This window comes from Bufo gargarizans, chromosome 6, assembly GCF_014858855.1.
Source record: "Bufo gargarizans isolate SCDJY-AF-19 chromosome 6, ASM1485885v1, whole genome shotgun sequence".
Classification (NCBI taxonomy): domain Eukaryota; kingdom Metazoa; phylum Chordata; class Amphibia; order Anura; family Bufonidae; genus Bufo; species Bufo gargarizans.
The window spans coordinates 362,462,245-362,488,115 of record NC_058085.1 but is presented as its reverse complement, the minus strand read 5'-3'; the positions used below and the strand labels follow the sequence as shown (position 1 = coordinate 362,488,115).

Sequence of the window (25,871 nt, the reverse complement as noted above, 5' to 3'; positions counted from 1 at the left end):
CTATGGTGTACCAATATGCCTTGGACTTTTCCTGCCATTCATCAGCACACTGACTGTCGGCAGCTATTATAGCTAAATGATAAAGTACAGGGAAGATAGACTATACTGGACTGTAGTATTCAGGGTAAATTGCTGTGTGTTGGCACTTTGCGATAAATAAGCGGGTTTGGGGTTGCAGTTTGGGCACTCTGCCTTTAAAGGTTCGCCATCACTGCCCTAGGCTGAGGATAGGCCATTACTTGTAAAGGAGTGGACAACACATTTAAAGGGTATAGGATGTGCCCCCAATGTCTGATAGGTGCAGGTCCCACCTATACTTAGAACAATGCCCACAAAGTGCCAGAGGGCGCACCGCGCATGCACGGTCACCCTCCATTCATTTCACAAAACTGCCGAATATAGCCGAGCATCGTGCTCGGCTATTTTCGGAAGTCCCATAGAAATGAACGGCACATGCGGCCACGGCTCCATTCACTTATATGGGGCCGACAGAAATAGCCGAGTCAGCGCTCAGGTATTTTTCGGCAGTCCCATAGAAATGAATGGAGGGTGACCGTGCATGCGCAGTGCGCCCTTCGTGGGCTCGGATCTAAGTATAGGTGGGACCCGCACCTATCAGACATTGCCCCCAATGTCCAAGATGGGAATACCCCTTCAAGGCTGTGGATTCTCACATCTCCAGTATGCCCCATCTCTTCCCGAAACCCTGCCGGGTTTCACTTGGGATTTCACTCATTAACATGTTAATCTGCAGCTTAATCCGCACCAACTAAAACCCCATGTAACTTAAGCAGATTTCACTTCGGGTTTTAACGAAGATTGTGGGGAGGAAGAGGAGCGGTCCTGGTGCTTAGTGGGCCAGTGCAAGACAAAACCACAGAAACTGAAGTATGGGGAGAGAAAAACTTTATTCACACGGTTTTGTGAACACATAAACCAGCCAACTACTGCGAGAGAGACCCCTGCACCCCAGGACTGAGCACATGGATCCTGGTATCGGATCTCCACCCCCGAGTCCTGCCCCCAATGCAGAAGCAGACACCGCCTGACCGTCCAATACGCCAGACCCATTCTCTGCTGAAGATGTTGGGGGATGGGGGGGGAGCAATGGGAATGGAGGGTTGGGAAAATCCAAGGACAGGAACATCTTGCAGCAATAACCTCGGAATAAAGCCGCGCCAAACCTTGAAGATGAGAACCAGGAAACCATCTATCCCACAATCCTCGCCAAGGAGGGACACAGACCGTGAGGGGAGGGGGATTAGCTGTGCACACGCTGGTAAAAGTAAATATAGCCAAGGTCTTTTGGAGGCTTCTCAGATGCGCAGACCTTCTGGTCATTGTAGATCACCCACCTGAAGAAGAAAAAGAGAGGACAGTGGTCAGCAAGAGACAAGAGGAGGCTGAAGGAGAAGACAGTGGTCAGCAAGAGACAAGAGGAGGCTGAAGGAGAAGACAGTGGTCAGCAAGAGACAAGAGGAGGCTGAAGGAGAAGACAGTGGTCAGCAAGAGACAAGAGGAGGCTGAAGGAGAGGACAGTGGTCAGCAAGAGACAAGAGGAGGCTGAAGGAGAGGACAGTGGTCAGCAAGAGACAAGAGGAGGCTGAAGGAGAGGACAGTGGTCAGCAAGAGACAAGAGGAGGCTGAAGGAGAAGACAGTGGTCAGCAAGAGACAAGAGGAGGCTGAAGGAGAAGACAGTGGTCAGCAAGAGACAAGAGGAGGCTGAAGGAGAAGACAGTGGTCAGCAAGAGACAAGAGGAGGCTGAAGGAGAAGACAGTGGTCAGCAAGAGACAAGAGGAGGCTGAAGGAGAGGACAGTGGTCAGCAAGAGACAAGAGGAGGCTGAAGGAGAGGACAGTGGTCAGCAAGAGACAAGAGGAGGCTGAAGGAGAGGACAGTGGTCAGCAAGAGACAAGAGGAGGCTGAAGGAGAGGACAGTGGTCAGCAAGAGACAAGAGGAGGCTGAAGGAGAGGACAGTGGTCAGCAAGAGACAAGAGGAGGCTGAAGGAGAGGACAGTGGTCAGCAACAGTGAGGACGGGGGCTGGAGGAGAGGACAGTGGTCAGCAACAGTGAGGACGGGGGCTGGAGGACAGTGGTCAGCAACAGTGAGGACGGGGGCTGGAGGACAGTGGTCAGCAACAGTGAGGACGGGGGCTGGAGGACAGTGGTCAGCAACAGTGAGGACGGGGGCTGGAGGACAGTGGTCAGCAACAGTGAGGACGGGGGCTGGAGGACAGTGGTCAGCAACAGTGAGGACGGGGGCTGGAGGACAGTGGTCAGCAACAGTGAGGACGGGGGCTGGAGGACAGTGGTCAGCAACAGTGAGGACGGGGGCTGGAGGACAGTGGTCAGCAACAGTGAGGACGGGGGCTGGAGGAGAGGAGAGTTTGCAGAAAAAGAAACCTCCACCATTGAGCAATTATGTTCCTTTCCTAGAAATGTGGAGTTTTCTTTAAAAAATTTCCATTATGTATCTGCAACTGAGGGGGGGCTCTTCCGTGCTTATAAGGGACGCAAATGTCACTTGTGGGTCCATGGAGTCTGTATAGCAAGTTACTTAGTGCTTCTTTCCCCATTCATTCCTTGTAATGTAGTTGTCTAGCAGTGCCTGGTCTCTGGCTGTGTTCCTGCACACTAAAGACCTTGAGGAGGATCCAGGGAACATCTAGCTATGTAACACAGAGCTTAGCTCCACTGAAGACATCATCAGGATAGATGCGTCTTGCTACCACCACCTCTCTCTGTATTATATTGGCATCATAATGATTTCTTCATGGCTTCGGTGAATGTTCTGTATGTTATCTTTTCTGTGTATATATTATAAAATAAAATAAATAAATTGCTTGGTCTTGAAAGGGTTAATGTCGAAGGGAGTTTTTTTCATTGTGATTCCCATGTTTTCTTCTCTGTAGTGGCACGGCTCTGAATGTTGGTACATATCCCTGTGCACTAATAATACACAGGCGGTTTGTAAGGACAGACCCTTGCCCATGCGATCAATGGCGGGGCAACAGCTGTAATTTTCAGGATGGGTCGTCAATATCAGATCAGTGGGGGTCGGACTTCCAGCACCCCACATTCGGCAGTTTGGAGGGCTTCATTAGTTACCTGCGTGCTGTCTACACAGTACTGGTAACTGCCACGTCCTCCTCTGCTAAGCCCGCTCCACAGGTTTTTAAAAGTGGCGTGTGCAGTGGAGAATCTCAAAAAGTTGCAAGTTTTTGCACAAAATCCCTTTTGCCCAGAAAACAGGCATACAACCTTAGTAATGTGTATATCATGGGAGGAAGGAGAAGGGGGGGGGGGGGCTGCGGTTGTTAGACTCTGTAACGGACGACACGAGGCTGGAAAGTGAAATACAGAAAAGGGAAAATGAGGCGAAGGATCAGACATGCTGAACATGGAGAGGGTCTCACCGTCCGTCTTTCTTTATGTGACATACGTAGTGACCGCACATGGTGGACGTTCCCATATGACTGATGAATGCGAACAGCTCATATCCTGTCAAGACGAAGAGACAAAGCGTAAAATAACGACCCCCTCTATTTCATTTTGTCACCCCAGCCAAAACAGACGCATCTGATCTCTGAGAGCGCCCTGCTCCAAATGAGAAAGTGCCAAAATGGGTGTCAAAAAAATGTACCATATGACTGCACCCATGACACTTAACCCTTTGAGGACCGACCAAGAGACGTATTTGTCCCATGTTTTTAATTGCCTGTATCATCCGATTAAGAACTTAAAATACTACTTTTTTTTTTTTTGTTTTGAGTAAAAATATTAGTTCTTATCAACAAATGGATCTAGCTTTATTTATTGTTCAAATACATTCTTAAAGGGCTTCTGTCACCCCACTAAAGTCCTTTTTTGGTGGTGGTGGGGGGGGGGGGCTAGTTAAATTCCTTATACTGCGATATATGAAAATATAATGTTCTTACTTACTTTCCTTCAGCAGTTTCTTCCAAAAACAAACTTTTATAATATGTAAATCAGGTCGCTACCAGCAAGTAGGGCGTCTACTTGCTGGTAGGCGCCGCAAAAAACCGCCCCCTTGTCCTGTTAATTGACAGGGCGAGCCGCGATCTCATTAAAATGACATCACCGAAAGAGAAGACGTCATTGGCGCAGGCGCACTGAGGGAGTTCTGAGGAGACGAGCCTCCTCATCTCAGAGCGCCTGCGCTGAATGAACACAGGCGCGCGATTTTTGAAATGCTGACAGGGCTGGCCGGGGGAGGAGACCGCGGCTGGCCCTGTCAATCAACAGGACGAGGGGGCGGTTTTTTGCGGTGGCTACCAGCAAGTAGACGCCCTACTTGCTGGTAGAGACCTCATTTACATATTATAAAAGTTCGTTTTTAGAAGAAACTGCTGAAGGAAAGTAAGTAAGAACATAATATTTTCATATATCGCAGTAAAAAGGAATTTAACTAGCCCCCCCCCCCCCCAAAAAAAAATGACTTTAGTGAGGTGACAGAAGCCCTTTAAAGGGAAAAAATATATAATTATTTTTATATTGACGGTAATCTTATGGTCCTCAAAGGGTTTAAGGGGTTGTCTCATTACAACAGCTTATCCCCTATCCACATAGGATAAGTGTGAAGGGGGGGGGGGGGTGCACGCACATAAGGCGCAGTGCACGCACATAAGGCTGATGTTCTATTCAACTCAATGGGACTTATACCCTGTAGAATTGCATGGAGGAGCAGCAGCACGCATGCGTGTACACCACTCCATTCAACTGTCAATTCTAATGATCGGTGGGGGTCCCAGCAGTTGCTTATGAACCACCCTGTGGGTGCTACCTCTTAGGAGGTGTGGATTGACAATCTTTTTGTCCTACTGAAGACCACGCAGAGGACACTGACTGAGGAAGATTGGCTATGTATGGGTCGGTGTGAGTTTTTGAAACTGGCAGCCAGCAAACCAGATAAAGGACCATGTGCATAAGTCCCTAAAGGGGTTGTTCAAGATTACAAAAACATGGCTGCTTTCTTCCAAAAACAGCACCGCACCTATCCACAGAGTGTGTCTGGTATTGCAGCTCAACACCTTTGAAGGGAATTTAACGAAATCAGCCATGTATTTCTGCTCCTGGTTAAAGGAGGAAATGCTGGGATTATTTTTTGCACACTTTCTCTTTAGTGTTTAATTGTCTCCGGCTTCTACACTTGTAATCCATCATTGTGAATGATGAGGCTACTACTAACTACTACTGTTGGACACTCACGGCCATTCCCATCTTTGACGCGAGGTCCGGCAGCAGGGAGGCTCTCGGACACGGATTCTGCCACGGAGCGTCCTTCTGACAGGTCCATAGCAGCTTCAGCATCCAGGTCATCGATGTGCGAGAAGATCCAGTCCACTGCTCGCTCCAGACTGTTGCTCTAGAGGGGAAGTTACAGAGATTGAGTGTTCGGTTATCGCCCTCACACTAAGGGATACTCTCCTCGTCATTGTGGAGGGGGCCACTGTATGTAATGCGAGCAGCTGGAGAGCGCAGAACAGTCGACAATGACCGCACACAGCGCTGGCGAAGTACTTACTGTAGAGCGGAGAGCCTTCACTGCTTGCTCGTGGGAGAAGCCCATAGATATAATGGTGGCTATGTGCTCCTCAGATGGAGGGTCTCCTCCTGTGGGGACTGAAGGTGGAGCACTGACCCCGGATAAAACTAAAGGATGAGCAAAGTCTGCGAAGAGAAGGAGTACAGTGAGGTTTATCATGAAGTGCATTAGAAGCCTCCACCCCTATCCTGGTAATGGTATGGCCCACACCCATCGCTGTATACATACAGGATGCTTTCCATCAGTGATCCCCACCTGTGGGTCTCAAGCGGTTTAAAAACTACAACTCCCAGCATGCCTTAACTGTAGGGGAGTTGCAGACCCATAACATTTTCAAGAGCTCTGCTTGGTTCCACATGTTACCTGGGTCGTCCATGTGAGACATCACCCACGTCATGGCGGCTTCTGCGCCGCTGTTGCCCGTGTAATAAACCGCTTTGCGACAGGCTTCGGCTGGAAATCCCATTTCCACCAGCTGCGTGACCACCGACTCGTCCAGCATGGGAGCTGTGGCGACAGATATGGAAGTGAATTAAGAAGAGATGGGATGTGGCGTCCTGCATTTAATGGGGTTCAGAGACAGCCCAAAATTGGTGAGCAGAGAAAGAGTTAATAGAAACCCCGGAGCAGGGAGCCCACAGGCAGACCCCCCTCCCCCTAGAGACACACACACAGGTCATGCACAGCCGTCCACGTGACATGTAACACGTACACGGACTACTAGTGTCACATCAGGGGACCCCCCCCCAGCTGCAGGGCAGGAAAGCGGCCAATAACAACCAATCAGGATGCAGCTTCCTTCTCCAAAAGGCTGCAGAGATCGGGGAGCTGGCTATGAGGGGAGGGAACGGCACTGCGATTACAGCATCCTATAGAGCAGGGATGCTCAACCTGCGGCCCTCCAGCTGTTGTAAAACTACGACTCCCACCATGCCCTTCTGAAGGCTGATAGCTGTAGGCTGTCCGGGAAGGATGGGAGTTGTAGTTTTGCAACAGCTGGAGGGCCGCAGATGGAGCATGCCCGCTAGAGAGTAACGAGCAATGGTATTTACACGTCCACATTGTTGCTTAGCAACAGACACAAGCACCATGAAGCCTGGCAAGGTTATTCCCTGCAAAGCTCAGAGGCAGCACGCCCCCCAGGGCCAAGAAAATGGCAACCAGCTGGCGTGCTATTAACCCCTTTAACACCACCATACGTACAAGAAGTGCAGGGTTTAATAATGCCGCCTGTTCCTGAGCGCAGCGGGCGCCATAGCCGCCGAGTTTCTAATGTTTTAAACAGCAGACACCCAAGGGTAATGTCCGCAATTGGTAATAACGCTGATTGCAGACATTTAACCCCTCAGATGTTGTGGTCATATGTGACCACGTCATCTGATAGCAGAAATTCGGAACGCCTTACCCTAGCTGAGATTGGGGAGGGTGTTACTTAGTGGTAATAGTCCAGAGCCTGTACCAGGCTATTACAAGTATATTACAATGCAGGCCTGCAGGTGGCGGCACTGCAATATACAAAATTTACCACACTGTATTAAGGGGGTTATCCAATACTATAAAAATGTCCCCCATATGCCAGGCCCCCGACAATTAATATACTTACCTGGCTCCCCGCACCGCCGCTTCTCCCCGTGCGCGAATGAAAACATCCGGTGTCGGGGGGTAGCAGCCAATGACGGGGATGAGCCTCCCTAGTGTCCCCTGTGATGGTAAGGAGGCTCGTCCTCGCCTGCCACTGGCTGCTCCCCCCAACACCGGATGTTTTCATCCGCACACGGGGAGAAGCTGCATGGGGACCAGGAGCGGCGCGGGGAGAGGGGTAAGTATATTCCACGTGAGGGGCCCGGCGTATGGGGGACATTTTTATAGTATTGGATAGCCGCTTTAAATTACATATAGAGTGTGGAAAGGGCAATTCCACCCCATTTGGAATTTTTTCCAGCTTCCAACTACGATGTATGTAGGGCTGCAACGAATACGCGAGTAATTTGGCACAAAAAAAAATCCTTGATGCATATTTTTTGCATTAAGGATTCGTTTGTGTCACGTGACCACGGAGCGGGAGTGAGGCGATTGCAGGAGCCGGCACTCTCCATACAATCCCTCAGGCAGCTGCTCCCAGCCAATCCCAGTGCTTACCTCATGTGAGAGCAGCCATAACAGGCCCGCTGATTGGTTAGTGGTAAGACAAATGCTGATTGGCTATAAACGGATTGGGGGCGGGGCTTAGCGCAGCCGGGACGTGTAGTGTTTTCAGGTTAGTGCCTTGCTGTACATTACTGCCTGCAGTGCATCACCCTGTGTGCTGCTGTCATGGGGTTGTCACCGTCACTGCCTGAGGTAGGTGATGCTTTGTGTTTGCATCATACAATAAGCTAATGTTAAAGAAGCAACCTGTGGCCTTAAGTGCACTACAAAACACAGCAAGCCCTCAGCTATTTATGCCCTAATTGTAAGCAATATTAAATGGTGAGGAGAACCGCGGCGCTCTGCTTGTAGTTAAGATTTTCAATGCTTTTAATTTAATACATCCATTAACTGGTAAAAAAAGTATTGAAAATCTGAACTACAGAGCGCCGCGGTTCTCTTCTCTAGTTACTTGGGATAATCGCCTACCACAGAGCACCTACATTCAACAGCGGAGTGCCAACCACTACCACAACGTGTCATTACAAAGTAAATATTGTCCCACAAAAATCAAGCCCTCACACGGCTATGAGAAACGTGATGGCTCCAGGAACGCAGGGAGCAAAAAAACAAATCCAGAAACGGAAAATAGCCCGGTCCTGAAGGGTTAATAAGGCTAATCTATTGTATAGTAAAATGTCGTGCAGCGTATTTAGCATTCTTCACCATTTCTAAAACCTGTGCTTGCTTGCAGTGAACAGAAACACGGTCTACATCCAAAGGATGAAACCCTGTCTCTCAGAGTAATCTTCTGGGACAGGCCACGCAGCCACGTGAGCGCCATATTCTCCAGACAGGTTTCAGCTTCTGGATGCAAACAATAAGGCTCCCAAACAGTAACAACTGTGAGAGATGATCTTATTATAAAGTGTCGTCAGGTAGTCGTATGGACAAGGGTGGACAAGGGTCAGTACAGGACACCATGGGCTACAGGGGAGGACCGGTAATGAGGGGGCGATGACATCACACATCCGTTCACCCCGCATTCACATGAACCACAAGAGTCAGAAACACTAACATGTCGGAGAGGAGAAGTGAGGGGAGCAGTACGAGTCGTCATCATCGTTGCCATAGAAACCAAGGCTACCTTTGGGCTCATCTGGGGTCACCAAAGGGGGAGCTACATCTGGAAGTTCCTCTTCATCCCCTTGCAGACCCCCACCCCGAAATTGAGACAGGTCCAGTTCCTCTGGGGCATCAATTGAGACGTCTGCGGAAAATCAAATGGAGAGAGGAGGTGAGAAGGCAGCATCGAGGAAATACAGCAACTGAGAGGGTCATTTTAGAGCACTCCAACCCCTTCCGTCCCAGCGCACAGCCTCCTCCGCTATATAGACAGATGGTACATTAAAGGAGATTCCCCCTTTAAAGAGGAGCAGCCAACTCCCTGAGTGTTAGAGTCATTCATGTATTCCTTATGAAACCACAATCTTCAATAAGAACTCTGTCGTGCTGTTCCTCTGTTATTTCTCTTGGAAATCTTCGAAAAAGATGATAACTACTTACCAGTAATTGGATTTTCCATTTAGCCCCCAGAACGGCACTAAGCAGGAGGAGGATACCCCACCTCCCAGGGACAGGAAACAACGGGGAGAACAATTAAAAAGCCTCCTGCCCTTTACCTTCTCCAGTAAGTATCCCAGAAACTCAAGACGATGCTGAGCAGGTATATTTACTTATACTTCCTTTATCTGATGAAAGGGTATAGAACGTAGTAACAAAAAAACAACAAAGGATTATTAACAAATCAACATAAGTTTGGGTGGGAAATCCCAGTGCCGTTGTGGAGGCTAAATGGAAAATTCAATTACCAGTAAGTAATTCTCATTTTTTCCCATACGCCTCCCCAACGGCACTAAGCAGGAGGATTAACAGAGGAATCAAAAAATTTAGGGAGGGACCACTGCAGACAAGACGTTACGCCCGAAAGAAAGGTCCCTATTAGAGATAACATCCAGTCTGTTTGAAGAAAGTACTCGGACTGGGCCAGGTGGCAGCCCGACACATCTGGGCCAGAGAGGCAGAGGCACCTTCCGCCCACGAGGTAGACGTTGCTCTGGTTGAATGGGAGAGGGGAGTAGCGCCCCTCTCTGTATATGCCATGGCAATGATCAGCTTAATCCAGCGGGAAATAGTAATTTTTGAAGCCCCTTGACCTCTCTTTCTTCCTGCATACTGGACTAGTAGGCGATTCGATTTTCTTATGTCCTTAGTGGCTTCTAGGTAAGTCAAAACACATCTCCTGGCGTCTAGATTGTGGTACTGAACCTCCTGGTCGGACCTGGCCTGCGGACAGAAGGTAATGACATTTCCTGCTGACCATGGAATTTTGTAAATATCATACTGTCATCCAGAATGGTTAGATATGGTGGACGGCAAGAGGCGGCCTGGATCTCTCCCACCCTCCTGGTCGAGGTGATCGCAATTAAAAAAGCAGTCTTTAGGGAAAGTAACCTAAGAGGGATCTCACTTAGAGGTTTAAAGGAGGGTCCATAAGTACAGAAAGTACTAGATTAAGGTCTCAGGGAGGCACCGTAGATCTAACTGATGGACTTAACCTATGGGCACCTTTAGGCTCAGTTCACACGGGCGAGATTTCCGCGCGGGTGCAATGCGGGAGGTGAACGCATTGCACCCGAACTGAATCCCGACCCATTCATTTCTATGGGGCTGTGCACATGAGCGGTGATTTTCACGCATCACTTATGCGTTGCGTGAAAATCGCAGCATGCTCTATATTGTGCGTTTATCAAGCAACGCAGGCCCCATAGAAGTGAATGGGGCTGAGTGAAAATCGCAAGCATCCGCAAGCATGTGTGGATGCGGTGCGATTTTCACGCATGGTTGCTAGGAGACAGTCTATTCACTGTATTATTTTCCCTTATAACATGGTTATAAGGGAAAATAATAGCATTCTGAATACAGAATGCTTAGTAGGTGATCAATTGAGGGTTAAAAAATAAATAAAAGTTAACTCACCTTCTCCTCTTGATCGCGTAGTTCCCGGTCTCTTCTTTACTTCTTTAATGATGAACTACCGGCTAGGACCTGTGGTGACGTCAGATCACATGCTCCAATCACATGGTCCATCACCGTGGTGTTCATGGTAGCCCTGATGGTTTTTAGGAGCGAATTGGTGTCTTCAATAGAACACAGGGGTCTACCTGATTCATCATCTGAAGAAACAGAGTCGGAATCGGAGGAGACCTCTCCTTCAAAGTCAAAATCGACATCCAGAGGTTCGTCAGGTATAGATCTGGAGGTAGAGGGTCTGAGGAATCACCTCTGACTTCCTCTTTAATGATAGATTTCAGGCTGTCCACTTAAGATGGGGTCTCTTCAGCCATGATCTTATCTATACATCTCTGGCGAAGTTTCTTTTTTACAGATGGCACACTTTTTCTTTAATGAAGGTTCCCCTTCAGGAAGAGCTTTGGAGTAATTAATGTAAGTGGGAACCTTCACCATGAAATCCGCAATGGTGTACAAAATAAAATTGCAAACAGATGCATCAATAAGGAGGCGGCTTACCGGGCTTAGGGCCTTTGGAGGTTCTGCAGACAATTCAGCAGGCAGGGACATGGCTGCTCTAACACCCAGATTGCGTCCACGCTGATGAGGAACGCCATTCTTTGTCCAGCCGGCATTATCTAGTACTTCCGGATCACGTCGTATAGTGCGCACGCCGATCCGCGCGCCCCCCATGACCTATTCTCGCCAGAGTCTTGTAATGCCGGCTTCCTCCTTTATTCTGCCCAGCAAGGAGGCGCACCATCACCCGGGGCTGCCTGCGATTCGCAGGGCGTATGCCTAGACGTCGGTAGGGCCTGTATCTTGCACCGGATCCCGGCGCCCTGCTGCAGCCCTCCTGACAAATTTAGTCAGGGAAACGTACGGACCCAGAAAAGGCTGAGTGACATCTTTCCAAAGCAGGAGGGAACCCCTGCCATGTTCTCTACTTCATCCCGGAGGGACAGGAAACAACTGGAGAAGGTAAAGGGGAGGAGGCTTTTTAATGATTGTTCTCCACGTTGCTTTCTGTCCCTGGGAGGCGGGTATCCTCCTGATTAGTGCCGTTGGGGAGGCGTATGGAAAAATTGACAGACATGCCAGGAGCGGTGACGTCTCCTCCTTTTACCATATTATAGGGGTGATCTGAGATTAGAACTAGTGATGAGCGAACTTCTGTTTTCAAGTTCGGCGTACAAGGTTCGGGTTATCTAAGAATTTGTTATGGATTCCACTACCACGGACAATAAGTTAACCCGAACCTTGTACGCCGAACTTGAAAACAGAAGTTCGCTCATCACTAATCAGAACACATGGGTCTGCTTTAATTCTGCCAGAAACAGCACCACACCTGTCCAATGTCTGGTACTGCAGATTGGTATTGCAGCTGCAAAGGAGAAGAGTGGCGCGCTGTTTGTGGAAATCGAAGCAGACCCCACTGTAACTACATGAGCAGAATTTTGACCAACCACTCGTGTCAAATGCAAAACATCACAACCTAAATTTTTTTTATAATAAAGGGGTTGTCTCATTACAGACAATGGGGGCATGTTGCTAGGATATGCCCCCATCGTCTGACAGGTGGGACTGGGACCCGCACCATTATCAAGAAAAGAGCCCCGACAGTGGTGGAGAGCACACTGCGCATGTGCAGCTGCCCTCCATTAATTTTCAATGGGGCTGCCGAAAATAGCCGAGCGCTGGCTCGGCTATTTCCGTTGGGCCCATAGACGTGAATGGGCGCAGGACTTGGTGGTGGCTGGACTGGAGTCCTCCAGCCACCACCGTGCGGGGCTCCATTCCTGATATAGGTGCACCTATAAGACAATGGGGCATATCCTAGCGATATGTGATGAGACAACCCCTTTAATATTCAAGGAGTGTAAGTGGAAAAACAGAAGCAACAGGGACCAAGGCCAAGTCTGAGCTGGAGGAGAACATGACAGCAGCTGGAGTTGTGGCATCCTTACCTACAGCCCACATGTCATCAGCACTCCCAACATCAACCACATGTACAGAGAAAGAAGTCGGCAGTCCACGGCCGAGTATAAATACCCATAAGGGGGGGGATCGCGTCCTTACCTAATTTCTTTGGAACCCAGTCCAGACCAAAGGTGAATTTCTTAATCTGGATGACCAGATAATCGGGGAATGAGGCAAAGCGGGATGTCCTAAGACAGTGAAAGAAATTAGTTTACACACAATTAAAAGGTGGGAACTTGATCACTCCGACACCTCCGCTGATCCCAAAAAATGTGGTTTCTGGCAGAGGAGTGATCACACAAAACATTCTGCTTCTTTCTAAAATAAAAAATTCACTGTAAAGAGGTATTAAGGTATTACGTTTCTATTATCTAATGTGCTAACGGTACTGGGAAACGCTGAACAAGAAGTAAAACGCTAAATTTAATATATTAGATATGCATTAAAAAGGAAGGGCCTCTATATCGCCATACTAAACCTTAAAGAGCGTAATCAAATACGAGTACATGGGCCTTCATAAATAAATGAATGGTGCTGATAGCGCTGGTTCTCTCCGCACCATCTAGCTCAGATGTACGGTGAGAATCCAGTGGTCGCCATTCTGTAGCGGCATATAAATTGTTGGCGCCGCAACCAGAGGTCTAGTAATTTATATGGACCCCCAATTCTACAGCGTATGTGATTAATAACGCTGTATTGTGAGGTCCCAGTACAGCCCGCTGCTTTCTCTGTATTGTAGCATAAATAAATCAGAGAACAGCAGCGGCTGATAGACAGCGCAAAAAGTTTTAATACGACGGCGTATTGCTTGTTTGTCTGTCCTGATTGTACCCAGCGCTCCTGGTGAACTTTAGGCCAAACGCGTCAAACAGAAGATAGTACAGGAATATTAATACAGACAATACGAAACTATAAACTAGGACAGATGCAGATCTAACTAGTGTCAGGCTCTACCTACTGGTCTGAACTGTAGTTGGGGAGAAGAGACAATCACACCCTCTGTGGCAGCCCTCCATAAGGCTGCGGCGATGAGAATGTGCCTCCATCCTTACTTGACAATTAAAACTTTTTGCGCTGTCTATCAGCCGCTGCTGTTCTCTAATTTATTTATGCTACAATACAGAGAAAGCAGCGGGCTGTACTGGGACCTCACAATACAGCGTTACTAATCACATACGCTGTAGAATTGGGGGTCCATGTAAACTACTGGACCTCTGGTTGCGGCGCCCACAATTTATACGCCGCTACAGAATGGCGACCACTGGATTCTCACCGTACATCTGAGCTAGATGGTGCGGAGAGAACCAGCGCTATAGGCACCATTCATTTATTTATGAAGGCCCATGTACTCGTATTTGATTACGCTCTTTAAGTTTTAGTATGGCGATATAGAGGCCCTTCCTTTTTAATGCATATCTAATAAAAATTTAGAGTTTTACTTCTTGTTCTTTCTCAAATACATTTGCCTATTTCTCAAACCTGTACTTGCAGTCGGTGAATGGAAACTTTCACAGTCTGGTCACTGTCCGAATTAGTGCTGTTTACACAGCCATAGTTTGGTACAATGTGTCAGTGCAGGTAAGCGCCATGAGGCTGCAGTGTAGGATGAGGACAGGGCTTGTGCCGCTAATGCACTCAGACCACTTCACTGTAACAAACCCTCAGCTACGAGGGAAGGACTAAATCAGAGAACATTTTCAGCCTCACAGTGTAACCAAAACAAGAGAACTTTAAAAAGTTTAGAATATGAAACGTCGTCTGTAAGAAAGTGGCAGAAGTTTCATCATGGGTTCAATAAGACCAGACTTACTTGAGTGCAGTAGACTTGGCCTGCAGGGCGGCGCTCCAGAACTCGTCCAATTGCTCAGGGGCTGCAAAGGCTTCTAGACAGGATGTGAATGGAATTCGTGCTCTGACTAGCTCGGGAGGGGGCCGGTGATCCTGCTCTGCTTGCTGTCTGGCCTGCTCATAGGCAGCGAGCTCCTCTGCACGACATATAAAGTACAGGTGAGTTCAATGGCCAATCAGCCCCCAAATATCCAGAGCTGCAGCTGGCTCATTCTGACCTTTGTTTAATGCGGCCTCCATGGGGACAGGCAGCTGCAGGATATACTCCACCCTCTGCGTGTACTTCACTTTATGAGACACCAGACATTTAATCTTCTCCTCCACCAAAAACCGGAAAACCTCATTGGGATTGGAAGAGCTGCGGCAATTTCTCTGGGGACACGTAATGCAGGGGGTCAGCACCCAAGGTGTGCAGAGCTGCAAACACAGAGGCTGCGCTATAAAAAGTACCGCCACTCACCTCCACCATGTTTATGAAGTGCAGGAAGAACTCCTGGGCATCTTGCTGCCTGTTGGTGGAAAACTCAGGGTGTCCTTTTCCAATAAGTGCTTTAAACATACGTGGTGCAATGCCGTCCTGTATGCCCTGCAAAAAAATAGAGGGGTATATAGTGCATATAATACTAGGGGGGCAATCAGGGTGGATAAAAATCAATGATTTGTTTTTAGAAAAAAAAAAAAAAAAGGATTTTTTTTTATTTAAATATCGGATTTTTTTATATAAAATGCTTTTTCAGGAAAATATATTACCATCCAAAGGTTATTTCATTATGAAAAAAAAGATTACTTTTTTAATTATGTAGAATAAGGCTGTATATGTTTAATTTTTTGTTAAATTCCATTAATCCATTCACAATGTCATGCTCTTCCAGAGGTTTTTTGTAAGATTACTGGGTAGTTTCTCTGCCTACGAGATATTATCACAGATGCTTGGTTTAATTTTGGAATTCTCAAAACTGAATTTATAACATGAAAAGAGTTGAGAAAAAGATCTTAATCCTAACTTCTACAAACCTATAAATACAGAATCAACCCCTTCAGTGCTAAGTCTAAAGTTCAGTGAATAGAATATAAACAATATTTTTCTGATTGTTTGGAGTGGAATAGATCTGCACAAGAAGAAAGTGAAACTAAGTGTAAGGAGGAAAAGGCAAGCAGACAAGGAGTACTACAAAATGAAAGTGAAACTTTCTGAGCACAGTACTGCACAGCCACAGACAGACAAGGAGTACTACAAAATGCTGTCAATATCCAGTATCAGGGTCAAAACTTAAGTGCTGAGGAAGAGGAGTTAGCTATGACATGGGTATCCAGCAATCATCCATCTGTAATGCCAACTATAATGAACTTCAAAGCCAAGGGGGAACCATTCAAGAAATATATGTTTGTTGAAGATATTTTAAAGAAAGTCACACCAGTGAACTGGTGGAAGTCACTTAAGCGCTTGGATTTAGAGACTGTTCAAGTAATGATTTCACTTTTAACAGCAGTAGCTTCTTCTGCGGGCGTTGAAAGAATATTCTCTTCCTTTGGACTCGTTCATTCTAAATTGAGAAATCGTTTGGGTCCCGATAAAGCAGGAAAGCTTGTTTTTCTTTTCCAGATTATAAACAAAGAAGAAGATGAAGATGACGAGTGAGCTACAGAGGACATTATTAAGCTTTTCTTGTGCAGGCTGGGCTGACAGTCTAAGGTTTCTTAAAATATATATATTTTTCTTCAGCCAAATTAGTTAACAAACACGGATGTTTAAGCAAATAACTTTCTGTAATGTTATTGTTTCAGTTGAATAAATCCTATTTAAATTGTTATTAAGGTAATGATTATTTTTCTCCTCCCTCCTAAGTACAACAGAAAAATTGTCCAAATATGAATCTTTATGTAAAAAACTATGATTTAAATATGTTTGATTTAAATCAAATCCACCCTGGGGGCAATTACTATGACTGGAGTATATTCTTCTCTTTTTGTGCATTTTCTAAGATTAGTGTTCCTTTAAAGGGCTTGTTAAAGGATAGGTCATCACTATGTGATCGGTGGGGGTCTGACGCCCAGCACTGCCGATCATCTATTTGAAGAGGCTGTGGCGCATTGCTGCTTGCCTAGCACAGTGCCATCCATTGGATAGTGGCTGTGCTTTGTATTCCAGCTCAGGCCCATTCAGCTGCACCTAAGGCCATGTGATGTCAGTGGCCTAGGAAGAGGTAGTAGCGCTGTCTTTTCAAACAGCTGATCAGCAGAGGTTCTGCGAGTCAGACCCCCCCCCAATGATCACATAGTGATGACTTATGCTGAGGATAGGTGATCAGTATAAACCACTTGGACGACCCCTTTAAAGCACTGCGTTTAGTGTCACTGGGCATACAGCAACCCTGAGTTCTACCACTAGGGGGCAAACGCTAAGGGGGAAGTCATCGCTGGAATCAGCCACATGGCTCTTGGTGTGGGTGAGCAGAATGGTGTAAGGCCATTATCAGTCATACAAATTTACTAACATTTACTCCAGAGACTGCTGTAAATTATAGCGCCAGTCTACACCAGCCCATAACTAGCATAAATGTGATATTCTGGCGCGTGGAATGCTAAACGCTGTGCCAAATATATGAACGTGCCAGCTCAAGCACACATTGGATGAAGCCTGGCGTATAAAAGAGCACTCTAAGTAACTCTCCCCCTATGTATTTACTGCTTCGGCACCTGACACCGCAGCCTCACCTTCTGCTCCTCGCCCTCTTTCTCAGTTCCCGGCTTTGAGTGTTCACCAGACAACAACCCGTGGCCGAGCTTCGCTCTGTGGAAACATCCCGCACATGGATGGGAGTCAGTCGCATCGTCAAGGACATTCATGTCAAATCTTAAGACTGTTACAATGTTTCAGTCTAAATAAGATGGAACGAGAAAGTCTCCAAACACCTAAACAGTGAATGGAAAATGGCGCCTCCTCCTGCCAACCTGACATATCCCAGACGAAAACCTCGCTGCCGTCCACTTACACTTGGGTGCTGAAGTCCTGCGTGGGATCAGATGGTGCCTTATGGAATATTTGATCCATTCGATCCACATACCTGTAAGTGATCAAGACTGGGTGTTAAACTTCATTTTAACCCCTCAACAACCAGAGTGTTTTGCTGCAATTCAACCAGACATTTTAGAGATTTTGTGCATCCTAAATCCTCCCTCACCCCTAATATTCAGTCTTCTGTCTATCCGCTGTGGATGTTATTAGGAATGTGTCCCCTCTGACCCCTGAGACACTTACTTGCGCAGGAAGGCCGGTATACTGAACACAACCTGCATCGTTGAGTTCAGATAGCAGCTGTTGCCCAGGTTGCGGATCCCTGTGTACCCCTGTCCATACAATGGCTGCAGCTGTACCCCTGATTCTTGGATCAGCTCCCATTCGCCAATTCTCTGGTTCATATCAATTTCCAGCTCGGTCATTGTCTTGTCGGTCTAGAAAGATGAAGAGATGTTACTCAGGCGTTTCAGATGTACTGTGGGCCGGCAGAAATATCGTGACACGGCTTCTCTCACCTTCTGCATCTTCATCATGTCGATCCCAAAGTGAGACAGATGTTCCGCCAGGTTGGGGTCAAGCACCATGTCGTCTTCATCGTAGGAATAAACATCTGGAGTAGATGGTGGAACAAAGAGGTAAAGAAAATACCAGAATATCGGAAAGGAGATGAATACTTTTGCAATGAAGCAACTTAATTTTGCAACCGGAACTAAAATGCATCTAAAATAAACGATAACGACGCAAATTATCTACACATGATAAAATACATGGCTCCTGTGCAGAACTATGCGTCTCCATGGTTACAGGCTACAGTCTGATGCTATACAGACAGGAGAGGAGGGAGGGATGACTGCAAGCGTCAGGGATTGTGGTCTGTGACCGAGGAGACAAGTCTTCATTAGAGCTTTATACATAAAATGATAGGAGATGTTTAATGATGATGATATGCAACATTTGCATCATTTTATGTCTGCAGCCGGACCTCCTGGTTTTATGATGACCCGAGTTCTGTTCAGTAAACCTATGAGGTGGTCCAAGTCTAAAAGCTGCCTGAAACCAGGACAAGTCCTTCCTTTGCCAGCCTCCCAATCAAAAATGGCACCAGAATGGATATTGTGAGAATTTCCCCTAAATACAGTGATGTAATTAACTGTGCAAGTGCAAAAAAGAGAAATTACCAGCTCCATCTGGAGTGATTGTGCCTAGCTTGACAGCCAACGGGTACCCGGTCTCCCTGTAATGCTGCACTGCGTGGTTATTCCCTCCACTGCCATCAAAGTACCGCCTTCCACAAAAGATGGCTCCGTCTGTCATATTGAGCCACAGGTTCTCCCGCAGGTCGCACACGCTGCACTTCCAGCCGCTGGGGGATACAATGGGGTGGAGAGGGTTAAAAGGAAGTTCCAGGATGAATAAGAATAGTAAAATAATTCTCCATTACTGCCTCACCGCTCGGCTCCACTGCGCTTGTGGCATCTCGACGGTTTATTGTCAGCCTCCAGGAGCAACGGGGGCTTTGCCGTTACAGCTAGAGTCTCTGCTCTCTCTGCACTTTGATAGACAAGGCCAGGCGGTGTGAATGTGATCACTGCTGCCTGACCCTGTCAAACATAGGCAAATTTGCATATATTAAAACACATATGAACATGGGACCAACACAGACGTCTTCAGCTGCCAAGTGCACATGGAACAGGTCAGCCAGCGTCATAGGTACAAAACTGCTGACAGATGCCCTTTAAGAACTCTAACTCTGTACACCAGGAATCAATAACCTCCAACACTCCAGCCATTATCAAACTACAACTTTCACTTCTATAGGAGTTACAAGAACAGCCGAGTAAGTGGACATGCTGAGAGTTGTAGTTTCACAGCAGCTGGAGTGCCAAAGGTTACCAATTCCTGCTGTACACATATCACAATGGTGAGAGTAGATACAGCAGGACAAGCTAGAAAGGCCATACTACAGAAGACTTACCAAGGAGGGATACGGGGAGCCCCCTCAAGCTGTTGGAGACTGAACGCGTGTTTGGAGACTTGCCTCACCTCCCCGTCCCATGCCTGAATCTCCTGCTTACGAGAAGCAGAGTCGGCAGCTAAGATGGCATCAATGGCAGAGGACACCTAAGAGACGGAAGAAAATGGAGTGAGATGCACAAAAAGAAAGGAGAGCATGGAAGAATGCAGCACAACAACCCTCAACATCCCAATGTCAGTAATACAATGTTCACAAATATGTCCCCCCACCCCACACACACCTCAGATTACCCACCCGGTCCCTGACCATCTCTGGGAGTTCCAACAGTCCATCCCGCTGAATCTCCAGGAACTCGGGCAGAATGACCAACTTCACCTCTTCCTCATACTCACACTGCTCATCACACATGTCAAATCCGCCCTCCATCCCTAAAGAAAGGGGAGAGACATCAAGGATGAGAGAAAGATGGAGGAACCGGGACCCCTCCCTATTATATAGTCTCAGGCTGGATTCACACACAGCTGAGTTCATGCCCTTTGTCACTGTTGTGCTTCTCCACAGTTTTTTTTTGCCTCACAGCATCATTACCACCATAACTTTTTAGGTGCACATAGCTTTTTAACACCTTGTTTTTGCAGGAAGAGTTACTGAATTCTTAGAAATCACTTTGAGATACATATAAAAACGCCTCTCCGCCACCGCTACGGTCTCGCTGCTTTCGGTTACACAGCACCAGGCAACGGTTTGATCACGTGACTACCACCACGGACAATCGCAGGCCTCTGCAGTCACAGCAGTGATGTACAGTTCAATCTGCTGAGGCCTGTGGTGGTCACGGAATCAAACCGCTTCCTTGTCCTGCAGGACCAGAAGCAACCAGGCATGGAGCAGCAGCAAAGAGGGGATTTTTTATGTTCGGGGAGGACCCCAGGGCTTGTCAGCTCCAAGGTCAGACAATCCATTGAATGTTCAGTTTATGCTGATTTGTAGAACAGCAAAATCCATAAAAATGCAATTACAAATTTATTTTTATTTTATTTTTAATTTCATGCTTTTATTTCTTGCTATAACGCAAAAACACAAAATGCAATCGCACACTGCAACCAGCACTCTGCCCTGCCTCTATGCTGGATGTTGAATAAGGCATTGGTGTACATTTTGGCCAAAGCGTAATAAGCCACTCACCACGTCAAGGTCGCCTTAATGAGTGGTACCTAACACTAGTTCCTACCTTTTATGGGCCATGACAGCCACACAAAGTCCAGGGAGCGCAGGTACAGCATGCACGCCAAGCACACTCTGCACCTGCTAGGGGTTGTGCGGGCTGAATCCCCCATGTTTGCTATAACGGACAAGGTTTATTGTACGTGTCATGGCAGTTCGGACATGCATAATAGGTGTATATTTCACTATTAAATTACTTACTGCTAACATTTTATTTTCTAGCGCCCTTAGGTGACTTCATTTTAAATGGTCACTAACTTTCACACAACAGTGATAAAGAGCTAGTTCTCATGTTATCAGCTGTTTACGTCATGCCTACCCTTGCTAATTGCTTTACACTTAAAAAAAAAAAAAAAAAAAAAAAGGCCTTAACGAGGACCTTTCATGGGTCCAGACATTATGAAATAACTAGCAGGTTGTGTAGGGCATAGTGCAGGGATGTAATATCGCTTACTAAGTTTGTTTGGGCGCCGCTCCGTTCGACGTTCACTTTTCCCGTCTGGTATGCTAATGAATACCATTGGTACAGGGAGGAGGAGACTGCCCTGTTTCTCAATGGGCGTCTCCTTCTCCCCGGCTGTAGCGCGGCCCAATCGCAGTGGAGAGCGTCACAGCCAGGGAGAAGGTGAGCAGCAGCCTAGCTAGACAGGACTCCAGAAGAGACAGCAAAGAGACTGCTGCAGCTACATAGAGAGCTTATTTCACAGCACAAGTGCTTTTTTACAACTATACAGGTCAGTACTTGTAATGTCCTCCATGATCCTCTGGCTGCTTTAAAAATAAAGAATTGAGAAAGCCGTGGATGCCTGGTAAGCTCTTCATTCACAGCAGGGCCCTGTTGCTGAGATAGGATGGGACCTGCCCCATCAGACATTTATGGCATATCCTATTAATATGCCATAAGTGTCTAGATGGGAATATCCCCTTTAAAGATTGTGATCAGATTTGATCCCAGCCTGTAAGTGACTGCGTCGGCACAACTTCTGTGCCCTGCATGAGCGCCATCATATACATGTACATGATAATGTGGGGAAAAACAATTCCATGGCCAGATGTCGCTTTACTTTCTTCAATGTACAGAGTGTTTTGGCTTTCGTATGCTTTTTGGGGTCTTTTGTGGCTTTTTATTTCTCTAGGATTGATAAAGAGCCAGAAAAAAACACAAGTACAAAGTTTCGAAAATTAGAAAAAAAACTATAAAAATGCTTTAAAATTGCTGAAAAATGCACGTGTGTAGGAGACAGAAGTATCAGGCACAGATCTAGTACAGCTATGAAGTCATTAAAAGGGTTTTCCGAGATTTCAATACTCGCTGTATAGGTCATCCCTTCCTGATCTGTGGGGGTCCAACACCCAGCACCCCCTGGATCAACTGTTTTGAGAAGCCACCAGCGCTCCTGAGAGGGCCGCTGCCTTCTCACAGCTTACCAAGCACAGCGACGCATATTGTATAGTATCACAGTATATATATTATTCACTTGAACAGCGCTGAGCTGCTCCTAGGCCACGTGACCGATGATCATGTCGTCGCTGGCCGAGGAAAAACTGAGAGAAGGCCACTGCACTACTGAGAGCACTGGTGCCTTCTCAAACAGCTGATCCGCGGGGGTCCCGAGTGTCGGACCCCCACCAATCAGATACTGATAGCCTATCCAGACGATAGGTCATCAGTATCAAAATCTCAGAAAACCCCATTAATTACAGGCAGGTTCATACCTATGGCGAGGCGGGTGGGCTTCTTGCGAGGGGGATCTCCTGTATTAGAACTGGAGTCATCGGATTTCTATGGAATAAAAACATGTTACACGGTCAGCAGATGAGTCCATGATATAGCGGATCTGCACTACGATGAAAGGCTGGAAGAGGGTACAACGACCATCTGTGGGGTGCTGGGGGCATCGTGCACTATGGATGGACTCACTTATTTTAACACATGAAGAGTAAGGCATCATATAGATGACCTAATGCTGACAACTTGCCCTGCTGATGCTTTCCCTTTAAACCAGGGATGCCCAACCTGTGGCCCACCAGCTGTAGCAAAACTACAATTCCCAGCATGCCCGGGTCGCCTAGAGCCATTAGGGAATCCTGGGAATTGTAGTTTTGCAACAGCTGGAGGGTCGCAGGTTGAGCATCCCTGCTTTAAACTAATCCCTTCCCTCCACACAAGCAGCTCCGGTACCGGTTTGGGGGTCCTCTTCAGGTGCAGGAACGCTCTCTGGCCAGTCTTGTTGTAGTATTTTTCTACATACGGTCTGCCAAACCCCAGGAAGGTATTCATACAGATATATAATCCGCCATCAGACTCCTGAAACACAAGATGTATTCAACATTATAGAGGATGTCATTTTGGGGATGGTTCATGTGGCCTTACATAGGACTGCTGACCCAAAATCTCTGGAGAATTTAAAGGGAACCTGTCACCGGGATTTTGGGTATAGAGCTGAGGACATGGGTTGCTAGATGGCCGCTAGCACATCCGCAATATCCAGTCCCCATAGCTCTGTGTGCTTTTATTGTGTAAAAAAAACGATTTGATACATATGCAAATTAACCTGAGATGAGTCCTGTCCCTGACTCCTCTCACATACAGGACTCATCTCAGGTTAATTTGCATATGTATCAAATCGTTTTTTTTACACAATAAAAGCACACAGAGCTATGTGGACTGGGTATTGCGGATGTGCTAGCGGCCATCTAGCAACCCATGTCCTCAGCTCTATACACAAAATCCCGGTGACAGGTTCCCTTTAAGCTTAAAGGAGGTTTCCACCTTTGGCTAGGTGATCAATATCAAAATGGTCAGGGTACCAGCTGTTTGCAGCAGCTGCTGGACAGACCTGGAAGCAGAGGGAGCTGCCACTACAGAGTGGATGAAGCCTGCCTGTCCACTGTTATGTATCCTGTGCTGGCAGCTGATTGGTGGGGGTCCCAGGTATGAGACCCTACCCTGGGGATATTTAAAAGATGGATCACCCCTTTTAAAGGGTTATCCCGAGATTTAAACTCACCACCTATCCACAGAATGTGTGACAAGTATCTGATCACTGTGCCTCTGACCACTTTTGTAAGTGTCTTGGTGGTCACACGTGCACACTACTGCTCCATTCACTGCCAACGGGACTGGGGATCAAGAGAGTCAAATACAGCGCTCGGCCATCTCTGACAGTCTCATCATTAAAGGGAACCTGTCACCGGGATTTTGTGTATAGAGCTGAGGACATGGGTTGCTAGATGGCCGCTAGCACATCCGCAATACCCAGTCCCCATAGCTCTGTGTGCTTTTATTGTGTAAAAAAAAACGATTTGATACATATGCAAATTAACCTAAGATGAGTCCTGTGGGTGAGATGAGTCAGGGACAGGACTCATCTCAGGTTAAATTTGCATATGTATCAAATCGGTTTTTTTTACACAATAAAGGCACACAGAGCTATGGGGACTGGGTATTGCGGATGTGCTAGCGGCCATCTAGCAACCCATGTCCTCAGCTCTATACACAAAATCCTGGTGACAGGTTCCCTTTAATGGCAACAAGAGCGCGACCGCCAGAAAAAGGAGCCCTGTTCTCGTGATCGGACCCCCCAGCGATCATACATACATTCATTCTGGGAATGTGGCTCTTAGCGCATTTAAGAAATATATATATTCTTACTCATCTGCTGAAATCTGATGTCTGGAAGTCATAGGCTCCAAACCTAAGGCTGCACTACTGACGTATTCTGATGACGTCATCATATGTGCCCGCATTGCTGAGAAAAATGAACGTTTAGTACATGCAAATGAGCTTCTAGGAGCAACGGGGGCGTTACCATTACACCTAGAGGCTCTGCTCTCTGTGCAACTGCCGCACCCCCTGCACTTTGAGGTGTGATGACATTTACACTGCCTGGTCCTGTCAAAGTGCAGGGGGTGTGGCAGTTGCAGAGAGAGCAGAGCCTCTAGGTGTAATGGTGACGCCCCCGTTGCACCTAGAGGCTCATTTGCATATATTAAAACATCATTTTTCTCAGCAATGTGGGCACATATGAACATGGGACCAACACAGATGCCTTCAGCTGCCAAGCGCACATGTAACAGGTCAGACAGGTTCATAGGGACAAAACTGCTGACAGATGCCCTTTATTGGTTTTACGATTTGATGGTTTTACAAGAAGCGGATGCGAGAAGACCAGTCATGTGATGGCGGGCACTCCGTAACAGATTGTGGAATACAGGGATGTAGTGCAGCCGCACAGCGCGGTCACCTGACCCGGTCTGTTTACCGGCGACACCCACTAAGAGCGATTATACTGTAGGATTGCACTGACACACCGCTGTTCATAATCGTCATGTCGGTGGGATGGGAACCTGACTGGGGTCTGCAGATGTGGTGTTAAGGCCCCTTGGCGCCATTGTTACCCCTCTATGAACTGGTCATATTGCCACACGGGTGTGTCTGGTGATGGGGCCCTTTAAGTGGTGTCAGTGGACAATAATTCCAGCAGGTACAGGGCAGACAGCAGAGATGCAGGGGTAATGACAGGAGAGCCACAGACAGGGATGACAATGTAATACCGGTGTATGGAAGGAGAAGGCACACTCATCCTTGTGTACTCGGTCCCCAGCCCTGGGCAGCCGGATAGTCGGCAGGACAGACAACAGCGCATCTTTAACGTCCACCATGACTCCGGTTCCTGGAGGAGAGTGACAAGGCTCTGTTTCCGCTTCCGGCGGCGTTCTGTCCTCCGCCTCACAGTCTCAGTGGTGACTGGAAGGACCGCGAAGACAGAACGCGCATGCGCGGTGAACAAAGGCAGCGCGACGCGCAGGCTGGGTACCGCGCAGGCGCATTGGTTGCCGTTCTGCGATACAGTGTCAGACCCGGCGGCCATGATTGTTGAGGGCAAGAAGGGACGGTAATGGAGGGAAGAGGGCAAGAGGCTCAGTACGCAATAAAGCGGATCTAATCCTTGGTAGAGCTAGGGTTATGTGAAAGATCAGGCCACAAAGGGGCAGACTTAGGAAAACTCTAAAAGGAAAACTAACGTTGGTGCCCATAACAACCAATCACAGCA

General features: G+C 47.3%; 1 protein-coding gene across 2 annotated transcripts; it reads right to left on the bottom strand.

The window, feature by feature from the left end:
• Window positions 1–889: 889 nt before the first annotated feature.
• Window positions 890–25,542, bottom strand: USP5 (ubiquitin specific peptidase 5). Of its 2 annotated transcripts, none has more exons than XM_044297761.1 (20): window positions 25,372–25,542; window positions 22,997–23,122; window positions 22,531–22,597; window positions 19,885–20,018; window positions 19,591–19,736; window positions 18,794–18,978; window positions 18,131–18,225; window positions 17,856–18,049; window positions 17,590–17,661; window positions 17,312–17,387; window positions 15,057–15,182; window positions 14,815–14,968; window positions 14,559–14,733; window positions 12,848–12,936; window positions 8,775–8,966; window positions 5,933–6,076; window positions 5,549–5,694; window positions 5,233–5,389; window positions 3,420–3,504; window positions 890–1,355 (listed from the first exon to the last, which is right to left on the bottom strand). In XM_044297761.1, exons 1-20 carry the CDS (start codon window positions 25,477–25,479, stop codon window positions 1,262–1,264), a joined length of 2,565 nt encoding a protein of 854 aa, XP_044153696.1. In that variant the 5' UTR covers window positions 25,480–25,542; the 3' UTR covers window positions 890–1,261. The 2 variants fall into 2 exon arrangements, with proteins under 2 accessions (XP_044153696.1, XP_044153697.1); XM_044297762.1 differs by having other exon boundaries at window positions 8,844–8,966.
• Window positions 25,543–25,871: the final 329 nt, after the last annotated feature.